The sequence below is a fragment of the Anolis sagrei genome, chromosome 9 (genome assembly GCF_037176765.1).
Source record: "Anolis sagrei isolate rAnoSag1 chromosome 9, rAnoSag1.mat, whole genome shotgun sequence".
NCBI lineage: Eukaryota > Metazoa > Chordata > Lepidosauria > Squamata > Dactyloidae > Anolis > Anolis sagrei.
This window is the reverse complement of record NC_090029.1, coordinates 33677886-33692678: the sequence shown is the minus strand read 5'-3', so window position 1 is coordinate 33692678 and position 14793 is coordinate 33677886. Positions and strand designations below refer to the sequence as shown.

The 14793-nt window shown below is 44.3% G+C and overlaps 2 protein-coding genes across 4 annotated transcripts in view; both read left to right on the top strand.

Moving 5' to 3' along the window:
• Nucleotides 1-14793, top strand: part of CEMIP (cell migration inducing hyaluronidase 1) — a 186321-nt gene that overhangs the window by 35842 nt on the left and 135686 nt on the right. The gene's annotated exons all lie outside the window — the stretch shown is intronic.
• The window catches only part of LOC132762664 (cell surface hyaluronidase-like), a 71158-nt gene that overhangs the window by 32765 nt on the left and 23600 nt on the right, over nucleotides 1-14793 (top strand). For both annotated transcript variants that reach the window (XM_067471178.1, XM_067471179.1), the window contains 2 exons: nucleotides 686-904; nucleotides 9540-9748. In XM_067471178.1, the coding sequence (XP_067327279.1) occupies nucleotides 686-904; nucleotides 9540-9650 (330 nt within the window). In that variant the 3' untranslated portion in view covers nucleotides 9651-9748. The remainder of the gene's footprint in view (nucleotides 1-685; nucleotides 905-9539; nucleotides 9749-14793) is intronic.

Sequence of the window (14793 nt, the reverse complement as noted above, 5' to 3'; positions counted from 1 at the left end):
CTCCAGCTGGAACACTCAAGGGCGAGGGCTTCCAAGTTCTCAGTGTCTATACTAGAGTTTTTAACGTTAGAGCCCATCTTTAAATCTCTTTTCCTGCCCACCAACTTTCCATTTTCCGTTCTTGAGTTCGGAGTAGAGCAACTGCTTTGGGAGATGGTGGTCTGGCATCCGGACAACATGGCCAGTCCAGCAGAGTTGATGGCGGAGTACCATCGCTTCAATGCTGGTGGTCTTTGCTTCTTCCAGCACGTTGACATTTGTTTGCTTGTCTTCCCAAGAGATTTGCAGGATTTTTCAGAGGCAACGCTGATGGAACCGTTCTGGGAGTTGCATGTGACTCTCAAATAACATTCTGTGTCCAGGTTGGCGCATCAAGTGCTCTGCTATAGCTGACTTCTCTGGTTGAGTTAGTCTGCAGTGCCTTTCATGATCTTTTATCCGTATCTGGGCGCTGTTGAAAGCCTTCGACAACACGTTATCATGTTGCTGCTTAAAAATACATCCATTTAATAGGGGACTGGGATTTCTGTACTTGGGTTTGGGATTTCTACTTTAGGGTCCTGTGTTAACCAGACTTGGAATTTGCAGATGAGCACTGAATTGCAATGAGCTGTATCGATAATACTATTGCTTTCCTAATAATGATGATGTTTCTATTCTTTGCTCTATCTTTCTTTCTCTGAAGGTTGGCCTCAAGGTGTTCCTGGGCGAACAAGGCCAGTGGTTTGGAGAGAATAATAATGATGATGGTGACAAAGTCTCAATTGTCTATGATTTGGATGGTTCCGTGACAGGATGGATGGACAACGTTGTGGGCAGGGCAGGCAGCTATCTGATTCGTCACGCAAACTGCCTCATTGTTCCAAGTTGGAAAAGAATGCTATGCAGTGAGAGAGATGCACAGGTAAGATGGAGTTATCATTACACAAACAGGGATGTTGCAAAGTTGAGTGGGTCAGGGGAAGATAATACCATTAGTCAGAATAAGAACAATGTGTAGAGATGGCACTATGCACCTGTAGTGGCTCACAGTTGTGACACTTAGTGAGACAGCCTCTTATTTGCCCCTTTGCTTAATATAGTTAATCAATTAAGAGTCAACTTTTGACAGTTCCAGACATCACCAAATGGCACACTTTAGTCAGGGGCAAAAAGAACCCTGGGATTTTGGATGTCCAGATAGAGACCCCTTGGTCCCGGGATTTCTTCCAGGAACACTTTCAAGCCAGGAACAGAACTTGGTCATTATTGACACTTTTTAGAACCTGCCTGGCCATCTGTGCAGACAGATTTCATAAAATCATAGAATCATAGAATCAAAGAGTTGGAAGAGACCTCATGGGCCATCTAGTCCAACCCCATTCTGCCAAGAAGCAGGAATATTGCATTCAAATCACCCCTGACAGATGGCCATCCAGCCTCTGCTTAAAAGCTTCCAAAGAAGGAGCCTCCACCACACTCCGGGGCAGAGAGTTCCACTGCTGAACGGCTCTCACAGTCAGGAAGTTCTTCCTAATGTTCAGATGGAATCTCCTCTGGTTGTGTACTTGTGGCCACACTTGCTGCTTTGTCATGATGTTTTGTCTTATGTCTGTTATAACAGGCTGTGCTTTTTATTTAATTTCAGTTTGTTAAGTTATAATTCTTATTTATATGTTGGGTTGAATAAATTTTGTTAGCATGGATATATTGTTGTTGTATTCTGGCTTTGAATGTTTGCTTTTTATGTTTGGAATCCGCCCTGAGTCCCTTTGGGGAGATAGAGCGGAATAATAATAATAATAATAATAATAATAATAATAATGGGGGTTTGCACCCCTAAGATGGCCACCGCAGGACTTCCACCAGAAATTTCAGCAGTGTTTTTTTTAAACCCATAAGATGCGAACAAGCAAAGATGCAAATCATTGTATAAGTTCAATTCCTGTGTTATATAAACTGCAGGGCCATCTGTGCAGACAGGGTGTTGTTCCTGGGTTCTACATGTCTGTTCGTAATTGATTTTTTCATTTGGGAGTTGTAGTTGCTGGGATTTATAGTTCACCTACAATCAAAGAGCATTCTGAACCCCACCAACGATAGAATTAGGCCAAACTTCCCACATCGAACCCCATGAGTCGGCCTTTGGCAACTCCTCTGACATTGGGTTGTTGTAGGTTTTTTTGGGCTATATGGCCATGGTCCTTTGTCTCACCCTGGTCATTCCACAGATATATAAACCCTTTTTCCTAGTTCCAACAGACCTCACCTCTGAGGATGCCTGCCACAGATGCAGGCGAAATGTCAGGAGAGAATGCCTCTAGACCATGGCCATTTCTTGATTTAAGTCGTTGGCGTGCTGGCTGATACCCAAACAGGGGATGAGCTGGAGATGTCTCTGCCTTGGTCCTTTCACTATTGGCTGCTACTTCCCGGTGGATGTCAGGTGGTGCAATACTGGCTAAGCAGTGTAATTTCTCCAGTGGTGTAGGGCGCAGACACCCCGTGATAATGCGGCATGTCTCATTAAGAGCCACATCCACTGTTTTAGTGTGGTGAGATGTGTTCCACACTGGGCATGCGTACTCAGCAGCAGAGTTGCAGAGCGCAAGGGCGGATGTCTTCACTGTGTCTGGTTGTGATCCCCAGGTTGTGCCAGTAAAATTTCTTATAATATGGGTGGGATTAAAGTGATGTAAATAATAAATAATACCAAAAGGTCACAGGTTTGAATCTGGGGAGCGGCATGAGCTCCCGCTGTCAGTCCCAGCTTCTGCCAACCTAGCAGTTCGAAAACATACAAATGTGAGTAGATCAATAGGTACTGCTCCGATGGGAAGGTAACAGCGCTCCATGCAGTCATGCCATCCACATGACCTTGGGGGTGTCTAGGGACAACGCCGGCTGTTCGACGTAGAAATGGAGATGAGCACCACACCCCAGAGTTGGACACGACTGGACTTAATGTCAGGGGGAAATCTTTACCTTTACCTAGCGATTGCTTCCATGTTTACAGGGGCTGGCGTTTGGCCACCATCCTGTTTGCTGTGGGAGCTCCTGAGATAAAGGTACTGCCTGGATGGGCTCTTGGGAAATAATCCTGCCGGGGAAATAATCCTTCCTCCTGCACCAGTTCCTTATGTTTACAGATGAGCAGAAGAATGGGGAAACTTGAGAGCTCCATCTCATTGTGACTAAACTTGCTTGAGACCATTTTTGGTTGTTGTTTGGTTCTTTGGAAAGTGTCTTCATAGATACTTCCCATCCTTTTTTATAGCCTAGTGTTAGAAACTTGCTTTCAAGTTATGAGAATCTCATGGTATTCTAGTTTAACTCCCTTCTGTGAAAACAAGCATCCAAAGGCTGGCTATGGCATAGACTTCAGCTTCATGTTTCTTGTTTAGTGGGCACATTTCTCTGTCCAGTGTCCTGGTTAGCATCAGAAATGTGACTAAATAAGTAAACAGCTGCCAAAAAATGGGGCGTGGACTATTGTCTGTCTTCCTTTTTTCTGTCTCTTAAATCCTCGGGTACCTCATTAATGTTCTGCAGGACTTTTTCATTAGCAGCTGAGAATTCCTAACGGCACCAATGGAGTTTAAATTATGAAATCAGAACTTCATGCTCAGCTAATGTCTGCTTAACATCCTTCGCTTCTATGAATAATAGATGGGCCACTTTTCTACATAGGCATGTATGGTATGGTAATACCATTATAAGAATTGCTAATGCCACCCAATGGTGTATTCTCATTCTAAAGCGATCTCTACATATTCATTCACATTCCCCTTTCTGATGAAAATAGAGTTTTCTTCAAGTGCTTGTCTGAACCCTTTTTGATTGGAGTTTGGATGGTTATTCTGACAAGCATGTATTTGCATGCAAGACTGTACTAGGCTGGGTAAAGTGGGACAGATTCTGGGTTTTATGTCAAGACAGAGATGCAGTTGTGGGATTTTCACTATTATGTATTGAAATAATGGAGCTTTCTTTGCATCTTGTGCATGCTGATATAGGTAGGCGGGAGTCAAGTTTGCTTCTTTGCCAATGAGAGATGTTTAAGATGTTTCTATGGCCCCTTCTACACTGCCCAATATTCCAGGGTCTGATCCCAGTGTATCTGCTTTAATAATAATAATAATAATAATAATAATAATAATGTGCCGTCATGCCTGAGGACTATAACTCTTAGTGAAAGAGGCATGGACGTGACATCTCTCCCCAGGGGATTGCTTCTTGCCCTCCTTTAGGAAACTGGAACTCCCAAAGACCAAAACATTGTAGATAACTCAAAATAGGTTTTATTGTTCACAAATAGTTATCCCTTTAAGACAATAAGCTGGAAGTTTCAAAGGGGTAAAGGAAAATATACATTGCAGTCTCTGGTTGTCTTGGGTCCAAGGAGTTTTGCAGCTGAGAAGTTTTTCCAGGTCCCTCTTTCTCAATGGCTGTGAATATCGGAATAATCACAACCCCAATTCCAATAGCCTATATTTTGAAGGGACAAAGCCTTCCTCTGGTGCCAAAGAACTGGTTTGAAGGCGCTTGAGACTTCTCAACATCGTCCAAGTTGATCTGAACATGAAGCATAAGTCTCAAGGGTAAGAACCTCAGAATTGGTGCTGAGAGGTAACTTAATCAGGGGCTTTTAGAGCCAAGTCTCTTTCTCACATCCATCTGATATAAAGTCTGATGGTGGAATGGAAAAGGAAAGTGCTCCCTTCCTCCAGGAAGAGGTGGAGCCAAACAATTGAGCTGAGGCAGCAATATAACTGGTGCAAACAACATTGATTGACAGCTATAAATAACCAATCAATCCAACTATACATAGGCAGGGTAAAAGGGCATGATTAAGCATGATACAATGGTTTAAATCTTGCAACTAACAGTTCTACATATAGGTGGCGCCACTCGTGTCATCACTAATAATCATCATCATCATCATCATCATCATCATCATCTCCTCAGCTGTTGCAAGAAAATCGCAAAGATGCACTACAAACAAAGACACAACTCTGTTGTCCAAATGATTGACTGGAACTTATGTCACAAGTACCACCTGCCAGCAGTAAAGAATTGGTGGGATCATAAACCTGCAAAGGTCGTGGAAAATTAACATGCAAAAATACTGTGAGACTTTCGAATCCAGACTGACAAAGTTTAGGAACACAATACACCAGACAACTTGAGAACAAAATTGACAAGGAAAAAATATGGATGTGGCTCACAAAGGAGACAAAGAAAGGCCTGATCCTTGCAGCCCAAGAACAAGCCATTAGAGCCAATGCCAAAATAGCCAGAATTGAAAAGTCGACAACAGATCCCGAGTGTAGACTCTGCAAGGAAGCAGATGAACCAATAGATTACATCCTCAGCTGCTGCAAGAAGATCGCGCAGACAGACTACAAGCAGAGGCATAACACCGTTGCTCAGATGATCCATTGGAATTTGTGCCACAAATACCATCTGCCTGTGACAAAGAACTGGTGGGATTGCAAGCCTGAAAAAAGTTACAGAAAATGAACATGTCAAAGTACTCTGGGACTTCCGAATTCAGACAGAGTTTTGGAGCACAATACTCCTGACCTCAAAATTGTGGAAAAATACAAGTATGGATCGTCGATGTTGCAATCCCAGGCAACAGCAGGATTGAAAAGAAGCAACTAGAAAAGCTTACACAATATGAGGATTTGAAGATCAAACTGCAAAGACTCTGGCACAAGCCAATAAAGATGGTCCCAGTGGTGATTGACACACAGGGTGCAGTGCCTAAAGACCTTGGCCTGCACTTAAAAACAATGGGCACTGACAAAATTACTATCTGTCAGCTGCAAAAAGCCACCCTACTTGGATCTGCATGCATCATTCACCAATACATCACACAGTCCTTGATGCTTGGGAAGTGTCCAACGTGTGATCAAATACAAAAGTCAGCATAGTGATCTTGTTTGCTGTGTACTAATCTTGTTGTGTATCAAAAAACAACAACAACAACAACAACATTTTATTTATATTCTGCCCTATCTCCCCGAGGGGACTCAGAGTGAATCACAGTATATACAAACACAAACACAGGCAAAATTCAATGCCTTGATACAATTAATAGAAATTAACAGAGAGTCACAGACAAAGGCAAAGGCTTCTCCTTTCATTTCCAGCTTCTGGAGGCAATGATCAACTTTCGGCTGTTGTGGAGGTGTTCATTTCCATTTCCAAGCCGAGGAGCCTGTGTTGTCTATAGACACCTCCTGATTGTGTGGCTGGCTTGACTGCTTGGAGCAACTGTTTGCCTTCCCACCAAGGCAGTACCTATTGATCTACTCACATTTGCATGTTTTCAAACTGCTAGGTTGGCAGGAGCTGAGGCTAACAGCAGGAGCTCACCTCATCCCATGGATTAGAACTGCCAATCTTCAGGTCAGCAAGTTCAGTGGCTCAACGGTTTAACCCGTTGTGACACCCACAGTCCCTTTAAACTGGATTATATGAGTCTCCATTGCCAGATAATTTGGAATAAGCAGATAATCTTGGATCAGATCTTAGGATATAGGGGCACTATGGACGGGACCTATCTCTCCATTTGGATGCCCCATAGAAAAGGCATCAGAGGACTCGCATTACCCAAGGCCCACGCTTTTCTCACCCTTCCTTTAAATTCAGGAAAGCTTTTTTCTTCTTCTTTTGGTCCATTTATGTGCATGCTGCATTGTGGCAATCCACACACTGAGGCGTTTTTTTCCACCCAAGAAGCTTTCCTTGGCTGACTTTTCAAGCAAGAACAAACAGTCATTTTCTTGGTGATCTGACCCTTCTTTCTTTAACCAGAGTTTCCCATCCACTTCTCACCTAAAATTGGTGATGTATTTCGGTTCAGAACATGCTGAGGCTAAGGAAAGAGATGAGAATTTGGCACCGGAGCAGAAGAGGTGTTTATTCTGAAGCAGAGCACAACTTTGAGCTTTCCAAATGCCCATCGCTTCCAGGATTTGAATGTTAGCATCTCGCTTGCCTGGCTCTCTGCAAAGAGATTGGTGTGATGTGCATGCTTAGTATTTTAGTCCAGAAACGGTATAAAAGGAGTAATCCAATCACTAAGGACCGCGGAACCTTTTGGTTCCCTTTGATTTTGGAAACTCCATGACTAAATCTGCTTTTCTTTCCCCTCCAGGAGACAAGACCCTGCATTCATGAGACAGGTGAAATCCCCATTTAGTCAGTGTGTGCCTTGATCATTTTTTACATTAGGTTTGCATTGGATCCAAGCGTGGGTGGTTGCAAACATACATGCAGATTAATGATAGGCACACACACACACAATTCGAAGTATATGAAATATTGTCTTAAAACAGTGTTTCTCAATCTCGGGGTCTCGGGGTCGCAAAACGGTGTCAGAGGGGTCTCCAAAGACCATCAGACAACACAGTATTTTCCCACACAGTATGGGGGTTCTGTATGGGAATTTTGGCCCAATTCTATTGTTGGTGAGGTTCAGGATGCTTTTTGACTCTAGGTGAACTATACATCCCAGCAACCACAACTCTCAGATGGCAAGGTCTATGTCGTCCAAACTCCACCTGTGTTCATATTTGGGCACAAATATTGAGTATTTGTGCCAAGTTAGGTCCAGATCCTTCATTGTTTGAGTCCACAGTGCTATCTGGATGTAAGTGAACTACAACTCCAAAACTCAAGGTCAATGTCCACCAAACCCTTCCAGTATTTTCTGTTGGTCATGGGAGTTCTATGTGCCAAATTTGGTTCAATTCCATCCTTGGTGGAGTTCAGAATGCTTCTTGATTGTAGGTGAACTATAAATCCCAACAACTACAACTCCCAAATGTCAACATCTATTTTCCCCAAACTCCATCAGTGTTCATATTTGGGAATATTGAGTATTCATGCCAAGTTAGGTCCAGATCCATCATTGTTTGAGTCCACAGTTCTCTCTGGATGTAGGTGAACCATAACTCCAAAACCCAATGTCAATGCCCTCCAAACCCTTCCAGCATTTTCTGTTGGTCTTGGAAGTTCTGTGTGCCAAGTTTGGTTCAATTCCATCGTTTATAAAGTTCAGAATGCTCTTTGATTTTAGGTGACCTATAAATGTATATACAGTGTTCCCTCGCTATATCACAGTTTGCTTATTGTGGACTCGCTGTTTCGTGGGTCCGCAATAAGTGGGAGAGGGGGAGCCTCTGAGGATGTTTGATATGGATGCAGGTGAAATGTCAGGAGGAATGCTTCTAGAACATGGCCAACCTCACAACCTCTGAGGATGCCTGCCATAGATGTGGGCAAAATGTCAGGAGAGAATGCTTCTGGAACATGGCCATACAGCCTGGAAAACTTTCAGCAACCCGATGATTCTGGCCATGAAAGCCTTTGACAACATTACTCTCAGGCCCCTTCTACACTGCCGTATAATCCAGATTATCAAAACAGATAATGTGGATTATCTGCTTTGATAATCTGGATTATATGGCAGAACTGGATTATATGAGTCTACACTGCCATATAATCCAGTTCAAAGTAGATAATCTGGATTGTATATGGTCGTGTAGAAGGGGCCTCAGTGTAACAACTTAATGTTAGGGTTGTCCCCATGTCTGACCTTTGCTCTCCAAAGATTAGTATTCAGGGTCCTATGGATCAATGGTACTAAATAACCTCTGATGAGCTTATATGATTTTCTCCACTGATACTTTCTACAGCGTGGCTTATTTTCTAACTGCCATTTCACCATTATTATTTATTTATTATTTACAGTATTTATTTACAGTATGTATATTCCGCCCTTCTAACCCCGCAGGGGACTCAGGGCAGATTACAATGTACATATACATGGCAAACATTCAATGCCATAGACACACAACATATATAAGCCGCTCCGAGCCCCAGGGGAGTGGTGGCATATAAGTTCGAATAGTAAATAAATAAATAAATATAGACAGACACACAGAGGCTATTTAACATTCCAGCTTTTTCATGAGGGTATTCTGGTCACCAGGAGAGCTGTCCCTTCACTGTCCATTTGTGACACTGATGAAGTACTTCCTCATTCTTGGCATGCTTGCTGGAGATTTTTATGGCATTGTAAATTAGCCTCCCTGCATAAGCGGTACCTAAATTTCCTACTTGACAGATGCAACTGTCTTTCGGGCTGCAAAGGTCGACAGCAAGCTACACAAATTGGTTGGAAGCTCACTCTGACCAAGGCTGGCTTTGAACTCATGACCTTTTCGTCAGTAGTGATCTTAATGCAGCTGACTTCCACCATCTTCTTTCCAGATTTTTTTAAACAGTGGATTGATGAACCATTTCTTGCAAAAGTCCATTTTATCGATGCCTGCGTTGAACAGGGCTCTGTTAAATGCTATTTGTGTCGTACTTAGGCTGTTTACATTGGAAATCATCCATTGACTTCAACCCTGGATGCGGAGAACTCTCTTGCTGACAAAAGTATTTAAAGGGGATGTAGCTGATCAAATGCATATGTGAAAGCCGAGCTTGGTTGGCTCCTCAACATGCATCCTTTCCTCCTCTCCCTGCTTCTCTTTTAGGTCTATATTCAATCCTGGCGTCCTGGGAATGTGACCTTATCCATTGCCAGTGCTGCATACCATTCCCATTCTCTGAGGCTGCAGGGAGTCAACAGGGAGGGATCCTGTTAACAATACCAGCTTATGACGATGCTGGAAAAAGTCTGCTTTATCCAATGGGATGGCTGAGCATCGGAGGAGGTCGTCTTTTATCCAACCAATTTCAACAGGTAAGTTAACTGATGGACAATATGTGGTTTGCTGTCTGTGCTAAATGTTTTTTTTCTAAATATCACATTACTAGCTGTGTTGTTGTAGGTTTTTTCAGGCTATATGGCCATGTTCTAGAGGCATGCTCTCCTGATGTTTCGTCTGCATCTATGGCAAGCATTCTCAGAGGTAGTGAGGATGTTTGCCATAGATGCAGGAGAAACATCAGGAGAGAATGCCTCTAGAACATGGCCATATAGCCTGAAAAAACCTACAACAACCCAGTGATTCCAGCCATGAAAGCCTTCGACATTACTAGCTGTACCCGCCATGCTTTGCTGTGGCCAATCTTCCCTCCCTCTTTCTCTCTTTCTTTCTCTCCTTCCTTGAAGGGAGATGTTGACAAGCTGGAATGTGTTCAGAGGAGGGTGACTAAAATGATCAAGGGTCTGGAGAACAAGCCCTATGAGGAGCGGCTTACAGAGCTGGGCATGTTTCACCTGCAGAAGAGAAGGCTGAGAGGAGACATGATAGCCATGTATAAATATGTGACAGTTGACAAGCTGGAATGTGTCCGGAGAAGGGCGACTAAAATGATCAAGGGTCTGGAGAACAAGCCCTATGAGGAGCAGCTTAAAGAGCTGGGCATGTTTAGCCTGAAGAAGAGAAGGCTAAGAGGAGATATGATAGCCATGTATAAATATGTGAGAGGAAGCCACAGGGAGGAGGAGGGAGCAAGCTTGTTTTCTGCAGCCCTGGAGACTAGGACATGGAACAATGGCTTCAAACTACAAGAAAGGAGATTCCACCTGAACATTAGGAAGAACTTCCTGTCTGTGAGAGCTGTTCAGCAGTGGAACTCTCTGCCCCGGAGTGTGGTGGAGGCTCCTTCTTTGGAGGCTTCTAAAACAGAGGCTGGATGGCCATCTGTTGGGGGTGCTTTGAATGCAATTTTCCTGCTTCTTGGCAGGGGTTGGACTGGATGGCACATGAGGTCTCTTCCAACTCTATGATTCTACGAGGATTGAATGAAAAGTAATGCCTCCACCTTGGTAACTCCTCAACAGAGGGCAGTACTGGTATGCGGCAGGTACTGGCTTGTTCAGTAGATTCTCCTCTACAGTTCCATTTTGGTGGGAAGCCTTAGCATTGAATAGTTGTGTTGTTAAAGTGCAAAATATGGAACCCTGTGCAGATGGTCGGTCAATGCAAATTAAGCAACGTGCAATCATTGAATTCTTGGCAGCAGAAGATGCCACCCCAAAGGAGATTCATCAGAGAATGCAAGCTGTTTATGGTGATTGTGTTGATGTGAGTACTGTCTGTCGTTGGGCGAGTAAGTTTAAAGATATTGAGGTGACACCTTCTGCTGTCAAGAATTCAATGACTGCACGTTGCTTATATCGCATTGACCGACCGTCTGCGTAGGGTTCCATACTTTTCACTTTAACCACACAATTGTTCAGTGCTAAGGCTTCCTGTCAAAATGAAACTGTAGAGGAGAGTCTACTGAACAAGCCAGTACCTGCCGCATACCAATACTACCATCTGTTGAGGAGTTACGAAGGGGGAGGCATTACTTTTCATTCAACCCTCGTAGAATCATAAAGTCGGAAGAGACCTAATGGGTCATCCAGTCCAACCCCTGCCAAGAAGCGGCAAAATTGCATTCAAAGCACCCCCGACAGATGGCCATCCAGCCTTTGTTTAAAAGCCTCCGAAGAAGGAGCCTCCACCACACTCCAGGGCAGAGAGTTCCACTGCTGAACAGCTCTCACAGTCAGGAAGTTCTTCCTAATGTTCAGATGGAATCTCCTTTCTTGCAGTTTCCAGGGGACGTTTCCATGACCATTAAAGTGGGGCCATCCAGTCCAACCCCTGCCAAGTAGCAGGAAAATTGCATTCAAAGCACCCCCGACAGATGGCCATCCAGCCTTTGTTTAAAAGCCTCCGAAGAAGGAGCCTCCACCACACTCCGGGGCAGAGAGTTCCACTGCTGAACAGCTCTCACAGTCAGGAAGTTCTTCCTAATGTTCAGATGGAATCTCCTTTCTTGTAGTTTCCAGGAGACGTTTCCATGACCATTAAAGTGGAGCCATAATGTGATAATGGTGTAGTGCGAAAGGATCCCTGATGATTTGTTTATAAACTTCTGAAAGCATCAGCCTGCATAAATCTCTTTTTAAGACGTTAACAAAAGAGGGAAAACGCATCTGCTTTTAACTTCGGGCGGCTGCCTCTCTGATGTACAAAACTGTTTCTCCTTCCAATTTCTTTTTGGAACGAGATTCAAGTTACTGTTGGCATCTTGCGTTGGAGATCAAATCCAAGCGATGCCTGGCAAGCTCGTTCTTATTAGTTTACATTAGCTGCCGTGCTCATGATTCATTTCCCATCCGCAGTTTCAGTGTGTAAAGGGCAGCAATGGTTATGATGAAGGCCTCCGCAGGGTTATGTGTTTTCCCCCCGTGGTAGTCTAAACACTGTGCTCGCTATTTAACTCCTCAGTTATATAAAACAAAAATTGAGAACAAAACATCAGGCTTTTTCAGCTGAAATAATTCAAAACAAGCACATCGCAGATATGGATATTTTCCTCACTTCATCGTCTCTGTTTTCTATTTTGTACAACCTAGAAGGTATTTTTTTCTTTGGAAATGCATGACCTTTTAGAGATCATGACCTTTTTTGGAAACCAGAAACCTCCACAACCTTTTGGAAACATGTCCCTTTTGGAGATTAATTGGCATTCATACTATTTGGAATAATCATAGAATCATAGAATCCAAGAGTTGGAAGGGACCTCCTGGGCCATCCAGTCCAACCCCATTCTGCCAAGAAGCAGGAATATTGCATTCAAATCACCCCTGACAGATGGCCATCCAGCCTCTGTTTAAAGGCTTCCAAAGAAGGAGCCTCCACCACACTCCGGGGCAGAGAGTTCCACTGCTGAACGGCTCTCACAGTCATGGGCCATCCAGTCCAACCCCATTCTGCCAAGAAGCAGGAATATTGCATTCAAATCACCCCTGACAGATGGCCATCCAGCCTCTGTTTAAAGGCTTCCAAAGAAGGAGCCTCCACCACACTCCGGGGCAGAGAGTTCCACTGCTGAACGGCTCTCACAGTCATGGGCCATCCAGTCCAACCCCATTCTGCCAAGAAGCAGGAATATTGCATTCAAATCACCCCTGACAGATGGCCATCAAGCCTCTGTTTAAAGGCTTCCAAAGAAGGAGCCTCCACCACACTCCAGGGCAGAGAGTTCCACTGCTGAACAGCTCTCACAGTCATGGGCCATCCAGTCCAACCCCATTCTGCCAAGAAGCAGGAATATTTCATTCAAAGCACCCCTGACAGATGGCCATCCAGCCTCTGTTTAAAAGCTTCCAAAGAAGGCGCCTCCACCACACTCTGGGGCAGAGAGTTCCACTGCTGAATGGCTCTCACAGTCAGGAAGTTCTTCCTCATGTTCAGATGGAATCTCCTCTCTTGTAGTTTGAAGCCATTGTTCCGCGTCCTAGTCTCCAAGGAAGCAGAAAACAAGCTTGCTCCCTCCTCTCTGTGGCTTCCTCTCACATATTTATACATGGCTATCATATCCCCTCTCAGCCTTCTCTTCTTCAGGCTAAACATGCCTAGCTCCTTAAGCCGCTCCTCATAGGGCTTGTTCTCCAGACCTTTTATCATTTTAGTCGCTCTCTTAGACAATCGCAACCCTTTTGTGAAGTATGATCTTCCTGGGAAGAGTTAAATACTCGCCTACCATCCCCATCCCTGCATATTTCCAATTTTCTATTCCTGGACTGCAACTCCCAGCAATCCTCCAGATAGATAAGGAAGATAGATTTTTTATTTGTCATGTCAGGGCAACCAGTCAATTGTATTACATTTCTAACAGAACAAAACAAACAGACAAAATACAAAATTTGCGAGTTTGGTAGTTGGTTAAATGTCCTTTGACCAGTATCTGGCCACTTGGAGTGCCTCTGGTGTTGCCGCAAGGAGGTCCTCCATTGTGCATGTGGCAGGGCTCAGGTTGCATTGCAGCAGGTGGTCCGTGGTTTGCTCCTCTCCACACTCGCATGTCGTGGATTCCACTTTGTAGCCCCATTTCTGAAGGTTGGCTCTGCATCTCGTGGTGCCAGAGCGCAGTCTGTTCAGCGCCTTCCAAGTCGCCCAGTCCTCTGTGTGCCCAGTGGGGAGTCTCTCCTTCAGTATCAGGTTCTGGGTTTGAGCCTGCCACTTTTGAACTCTCACTTGCTGAGGTGTTCCAGCAAGTGTCTCTGTAGATCTTAGAAAACTATTTCTAGATTTAAGTCGTTGACGTGCTGACTGATGCCCAAACAAGGGATGAGCTGGAGATGTCTCTGCCTTGGTCCTTTCACTATTAGATGCTACTCCCCGGCGGATGTCATGTAAGTGTAATTTCTCCAGTGGTGTAGGGCGCAGACACCCTGTGATAATGTGGCATGTCTCATTAAGAGCCACATCTCCTGTTTTAGCGTGGTGAGATGTGTTCCACACTGGGCATGCGTACTCATCAACAGAGTAGCATAGCACAAGGGCAGATGTCTTCACTGTGTCTGGTTGTGATCCCCAGGTTGTGCCAGTCAGCTTTCGTATGATATTGTTCCTAGCACCCACTTTTTGCTTGATGCCCAGGCAGTGCTTCTTCTAGGTCAGAGTACGGTCCAGAGTGACTCCCAGGTATTTGGGTGCGCTGCAATGCTCCAGTGGGATTCCTTCCCAGGTAATAATCCTCAGAGCTCGGGATGCTTGCCTGTTCTTGAGATGAAAAGCACATGTCTGTGTTTTAGATGGGTTAGGGATGAGCTGGTTTTCCCTGTAATCTGGAGTGAGAAGATAGATAGATATAGATAGGTAGATAAATAGATTGATCAGGTGGACTGCTGGGAGTTGCAGTCCAAGAATAGGTAGAGAAGGAAGAAAGGAGAGAAAGAGGGAAGGAAAGAGGGGAAGGGAAGAGGAAGAGAAGGAAGGAAGAAATCATAGAATGATAGAGTAGGAAGAAACAGGAAAATAACATTCACAGCACCCCTGA